The 6526-nt window shown below is 36.4% G+C and overlaps 1 protein-coding gene across 1 annotated transcript; it reads right to left on the bottom strand.

Annotated features, from left to right (window-relative positions):
- Positions 1 to 3719: 3719 nt before the first annotated feature.
- On the bottom strand, positions 3720 to 5190 carry LOC108037671. Its single transcript, XM_017114304.2, is given in 3 exon segments — positions 3720 to 3822; positions 3824 to 3908; positions 5112 to 5190. Coding segments are annotated over 3 exon segments (267 nt in total).
- Between the last annotated feature and the right edge of the window lie 1336 nt (positions 5191 to 6526).

The following is a 6526-nucleotide window of genomic DNA, read 5'->3' as shown; positions in this document are numbered from 1 at the left end:
ACTTAATTGCAGACATAAATTTATGCCGGTGGGCTGCTCAAATGCTTAAGGCTAGAGACATCAACTTTGTTGCAGAAGAAGGAAAAAGTAAATTTGTATTTTTAGCAGCAACTTTGAATTGAGAAATTTCTTAATTTTTCTGCAATCAAACTTTCCAAAGTTCAACAAATTGTATGCACAAAAGAAGCACACTCTTTTTCATGCTAGCTCTTTTTAATTATAAAATAACTTTTGGGCATGTTTTTTTTTGTTTTGGCCAGCAGCCTGGACACGAATAACAAGTGGCATTGTTGCTGCACTCTGTATCTCTGTATCTGGTCGCAATTGATGGCCATGCCGTGTAATTAGCCACAAATTGTTTAGGCCTAGTTGAACAGGACACATTCGAGGGGTGGGAAAGAGAGGGGGATGTAGAAAGGGCGAGGGAGACAGGGAATGACACGAGTGGAGCGGAAACCGAAATTTGTGTGCGCAAAACCAAAAGATGACACAATTTTGGTTGCACTAAAGTGCCTAGACTAGGGCATGTATTTGTGTGTAATAGAGATGAGCACGGGTATTGCACAGAGTTCGTGCGTGAAAGCAAACCTAAAACATAGGGCAAAAATGGCCTGCTTTTACTTAGCATGAAGAGGTTTTTTCACATCGGGTTGCGGAAAATGTAGTCACGAGTTCATCTCTAAAGTGCATGTAAAACTCTTTACCCCTATCCACTTTATCCTCCCTGCCCATTTCAACTTCCCTTCACCATCCCAATTAAGTAGGCTGCCCATGTCCTGGCAAATTAAAATAAAATTTCTTTCCCTTTTTTATTTGGTCGGCTGTTTCAGGCTTAGTCTGACCAACAAAATAATTTTTGCGTGTGTGCTTGGGACTTGCAACTTGTCGCCGCAAAATGAATTGAACTTTTATGGCTAATGACGTTGCACATTGCACGTTGCATGCGCCATGCTGCATGGTGCACGTGTCGTATACGCAATTACATAACATTTCCCGGGGACTTGTCCAACTTGTAATGCACAGCGCTAGTCTATCGATGGGAAAAAGTGGGGAAAAAAGGGTTGCTAAATTTGAGCGGATTTAGGAAAAGTCGAGAGTTTAGTATCTGTCGGTAAAGGACTAATGGAAAGTTTGTTATAAAGGTAAGCTAATAAAGGTTGACTAAAAAAATTATCTTTAAAAAAGCTGAACTGTTAACAATTTATATTTATATTGGTTGAAAAATACTTTTGCACACTCCTTAAATCGTTTTGATTGTATGATAAGAATTCCAAAGTTTTAATTGGGCAAACTGTAAGCATGTAAGTTGTGTGTGCAATGAAAATATTGAATTTGAAAATGTATTTTTCAATGCCTTCTAGTTTTCTGTTCTCCAATATTTGTTATAAAAACACTTTCAAAATGCGTAATTTTCTGGCAACCCAATTCATAAAATTCCGACCAGATTACCAACTATAATTTGCACATGACTTTATATATAAAACAATTTTTGGCTTTCCATGAAAATATTTCGGGGCTTCTGCACTTGTTGGAAAGTGGAGGGAAAATTGCTAATAAATTGCATTGAAATGTTGCGCATACGCAACGTGGCACAGGCGAAAGATAAACAGGCAGCTCCTGGCATCCTTCGTCCTGTCTTTCTCTCTGTGTGCGTAACAGGTGCAGTGCGAACAGAAGAAGATGGAGAAGAGATAGAAACTGAGTTTTGTTGCCGTCTCGACTGCTGTTGCTGTTGCTTTTGCTGTTGATGCTGCCACAACTCAATTTATTTCAACATGTACTTTTGCAACAATGAATTTCACTTTAGTTGCTAATGGATTTCACATAGAAGGCAGTCAGGCTGCAGTAGCAATAGCAGTAGCATTACTGAGAGAAAATTCTGCATTTATATTTGGTAATTATATTATATATTCATTAAGGTGACAAAATGTGTAACAGTTTCTTTTCTTTAGAAATATATTATTATTCATCTTCAATAGCAAAAAGCTTTACTACTAATGCTCCATGTGCCACACAAATAAATAGAAAATAATTAATAATTATTTAAAATTGATTAAGAAATTTCACAGTTTGCAATAACTTATTGTGTGATGTTTTGCACGTCTAGTTTTACAGGTAAAGGACTACCAACAAATTATTTTTCTTTATTTAATGCAGTTTAATTTTAAGCAACCTAAGTTAAAAAAAACATTAAGTGTACATATATATACATATACATATTTTAAAATATTTTCTACAGTGCATTTAGTGGGTGTGGAGGCATCAGTAGCAGTGCCCGTTTTTCTGCTCCTTGAGGGTTGAGTATAGTTTTTTCGGGTCAGCTGCTAAGGAACTTCGTCGAGTCCTTGTCGCCTGGCTCCTGTCCTTTGTGTCCTCGTGTCTGCGGTAATGCATTTTGTTTGCTCGGCTGCAGCAACGCACCCACAATGACAAATGAAAGTTGACGCGCTGCCTTATTGAGACAAACGAGAAGAGACTATAAAAAGGACTATAAGTGCTGCCTTTTGTGCTCGGGATATAATTATGCAAATGACCGAAAGGTTGCCACAAAATGAGCACTTTCCCTTTCCTGCAGCACAGTAATTAGAAATGCACCGAAGAAATAAAAATGGGCCAGAGGCAAAAGGAAGCTGCCTTACTTATTCACCAATTTCCAGTCTCCTTTTTTTTTATTGCCTGCAGAAGAACACTTAATTAATTTTCTTTTAAATTACATTTGCCTGGACACTTGTATCAACATTGTCCTGCCATTGTCCTGCCCTCGACTGATGCTCATTTCGAAGCTCCTAGACCGGCATTCAATTCATTGTTGACTCGATAGAGTAAACTCAGCTCCAGCTTCTGTTTCTGGTCTTATTTCGTTGCTGAAACAGCAACCATTTGCATAGTCCGTCGGCCAGGACATTGTTCTTACAACTAAGGACACTTTGAGTTGTCTCAGTTTCTGTTTCGGGCTCCGCCCATGGCCCATATTGTCAGCCATTTGCCCTAAAATGCAGTTAACAATTGCGTATTACATGGCTGGCAAAATTGTGTCCAAAAATTCGATTTGCCTCGGTGTGGGTTAAGTTGAGAGAGGATTGTAAATTCGACTGGAAACATAAATGTTTTCTGAATTGCTTGAATAGCTCCGAGGGACTTTAAATAATAGTCGCTTCTATTCGATTCAATTGAATTCATTAGAGAAAAATAACTCCAGAAATAAGCTATTCTCAAAATATATGCTTAAATTTGTTTTGTCAATAACAAAGCAATTAGATATTAATTAGCTTTTGCCTTGAAAGAAATTCAATCTTAATAAAAAAGGGAGTATAAAAAGAAGCCACTTATTGCCTTTAAATAAATTTATTATTTACTTAATTGATAACTCTTTACAATATAAAAATCATATATGAGCATGAGTAGTAAAACTTTCGTTGTTGTAAAATTGAGATTCTTAACATAAATTTTACATCTTTAAGTAATGGTTTTTATGGCTTTGGCTTTCTCGTATTTTTTAATAAATGCATTTAAGACGTGCTTTGAATAAATAATAGTCATTTAAATGAATAATTTTATAAACTCTAACAAATCTATTAAGCTTTAATTTGCAATAATTTGTAATCTAATTTACACAATAATTAAACGCTTATAGTCTACAATTGATTGAATTAAGGCCACACTCACTGATAAATTCTCTCCCCGGTTGCATTTAATTTTCAGCCATTTGGGAGACAATTTCAGTGCATTTCACTGCGGGATATATTCATCAGACCGCAGTTTCCGCTTGTTGCTCTCCAGGTGATTTCCCCTCCTTTCCGGTCTCTTACCAATGTTGTTGTTTGTGCGACAGGTTCCACTTTTGTTGTTGCTGCTGATGATGTTGTTGTTGGTACTGTTGGTTGTTGGGAACTCCTTAGTTACACATGACACATGTCAGGTGCAATCAAATACGGTTTCAAAGCTTAAACGCTTTTGGCGCAATGCGTGAGAATTTCAAACGGTTTTGGTTGCCACAGGAGCAGCCGATGCCTCACGTGTTCTAAATTGTAGGCTCAAAGCCCCTCTGTCCCCCTTACCATTTGAATATTTACTCCTGTGGCATTGCTTACTAATTGAATTTATGTAGAAAATTTTCAAAACCAAAGTTTGTTCGCCTTGAAGGGAATGAAAAGTGGCGAAAGGGACTGCGATAAAATGGGGTCTCCAAAGTCGTTGGTGAGGATGGAAAAGGGCCACACATGTGTGCGATTGAAATCAGTTTTGGCACTCGCTGTCTTTCGGCTTCCACCTCTCCCTTTTCTATTGAATTTCCAGCTTCATTTACCACTTATTCACAATTTCCTTCTTGCAAAGCACTTTTTAAAACAATTTTCTCGCTTAATTCCGAGACATGTAAAATTTTTTAATTGTCTACAAATTTGCCACATTGCAGAAGGAGGAAAATAAAAATACAATAAGCGCACAAATAGCTTGACCATGAAATACTCAGTATTTTATAATGGCCTTTATTTTGTGTACATGACGGACCTTTTTTTTAAATAATTAAAAAATTATTATATCTACTTTAGATAAACATTAAATTCACTGAAAAGAAATCATGGGTTTTCCAAGCACTTTAAAAAATATATATACCCCACAAAAACTCGTGGAAAAGCGAGAAAACCAGAGACATTGAAAAGTCTTCGCCAAAGTTGGTGTCACATGTTGCACTTAGCAGCCTGCCATAATTGCTTCTAATTGAAATGCGAAACCAGCAACGAAAATGAACAAAATTGAAGTCATTAAATTGAAGAAAAATCAACAATTTAGTTGGAGTTATTTGAGAGACCATGTGTGTTAATGTAAATTTATGTTCCAGCTTAGAAAGCAGAAAAAAAAAAACTAATTTGCACTTGGGAAATGTGAGAATTGTGTGAGGGAAAACCGCAATGGAGAGGTTTGTCCTCGGGTAAAATGGGATTTTTATTCAACACCAAGTTGACCACAAGATGCAGCTCACACACACAGTAACACCTAGAAGATTGCAGATTGTGGTTGCAACACTCAACTCCTAAATGGGTTTTATTGCCTTAAAGCTCATTACCGAGCCGAGGAAATTGCATCTAACGCTTAATTAATGCTCTGCTTACAACATGCGTCATCTGGCATCAAATGTGTTATTTTACAGCCGACATTGTTATGGTTCTTAGTTTCTACAACCTCCTCCATTTTGCCTGTTTACCCCATTGCCAATCGTAAACACAGTCTAGAGTCAACTTTTGTGGGTTTACATGTTTGCGAGTGCGTTAGATTAAACTCGACTGAACCTGGGAAAAGAGCAAAACAAATATGAAAGGGAAGCTGGGTAACTGCAGAATAAATTGCAGCTTTTGCAAGTAGAATAGTTCCCCAGTTGGAAATAAATTAGCATTACCAAGAGCAATTCAATAAGAGGAATCCTTGTAACCGAAAAGTGGGAGACCAAAAAGGTGAAGTTAGTACACATAGTTTGTGAAATGACTTCAAAAGAATAACTTTCAATAACAAAAAATGTTAAACATTTTTTTTGACTGAAATGTTAATTACTTTTCTTAAAATTACCCCCAATAACTTGAAATATGAAAACCATTAATTGTAAAGTGCATAATACAGAATCAAATTTAAATTTATAGAAAAATTGTGCTAACACAATCGTCCAAAAATATACCCCTGTCAATAGGATTTGTTAAACAAAACATTAATTGGTTGTATCTTAAAAAACACATCTCAAAATAGATATAATTAATACAAACCTTTGCAATTGATTGTTATCTCTTAGAATAATTTATTACACACTTTACTGGGCTTCACATTAACGCGTGGATTTAAAGCTTATCCAATGTGAAATGTCCTCGCAGTGTCCTTATGACGATGATGAGGAGGATGACTTGGACTTGACTGCGGTGACTTGAAGATTGCTCCTGGGTCTCACTTCCACTTAAACTTAGCGCAGAAATCGGCCTCGCAACTGGAAACCCTTTGGGTGGGGGTTTTTGGGGTGTAACTCAGGGGTTCGTGTTAAGTGTGTCATTGAGGCAAGGGATTGGGCTGAGATGAGATGAAAGGACGAGCTGAGTCGAGCTGGGGCATGTCCTTGCCGCCGCATGAACTTTTAATTTACAACTGCGTCTCTCTTTTTTTCTCCTATATTTTTCTCCGTTGATTTAATTTATTATGCAAATGTTTGTGCAAGCGAGACAGCGATTTGCTCTCGGTGGCATTTTTCTCATACCGTCATTATTTAAGGAAAGAGCTACCGAAAAAATATACAAGAAAAATTAAGTTTTGTAAGTCGACTTAAATATAGTCTGCCAAATTATAACAGTTTTGAAGGCTTCCTAAGATAAAAAAGTTACATTGTTATTGTGTCTAGCACTTAAAATGTTTTTTTTATAAACTGATAAAAAGCATTTGATGGCTATAATCATTAAATAGACATTAAGATTTAATTTAATTCACATGCATTTAATACTTATAATTTTAATAATAACAGTAATAGTTCAATCAATAAAACTTAAAGCCTTAT

Source organism: Drosophila rhopaloa, unplaced genomic scaffold (genome assembly GCF_018152115.1).
Source record: "Drosophila rhopaloa isolate 14029-0021.01 unplaced genomic scaffold, ASM1815211v1 contig_2, whole genome shotgun sequence".
NCBI lineage: Eukaryota > Metazoa > Arthropoda > Insecta > Diptera > Drosophilidae > Drosophila > Drosophila rhopaloa.
The sequence above is the reverse complement of the archived record's forward strand: the minus strand, read 5'-3'. Positions and strand labels throughout refer to the sequence as shown.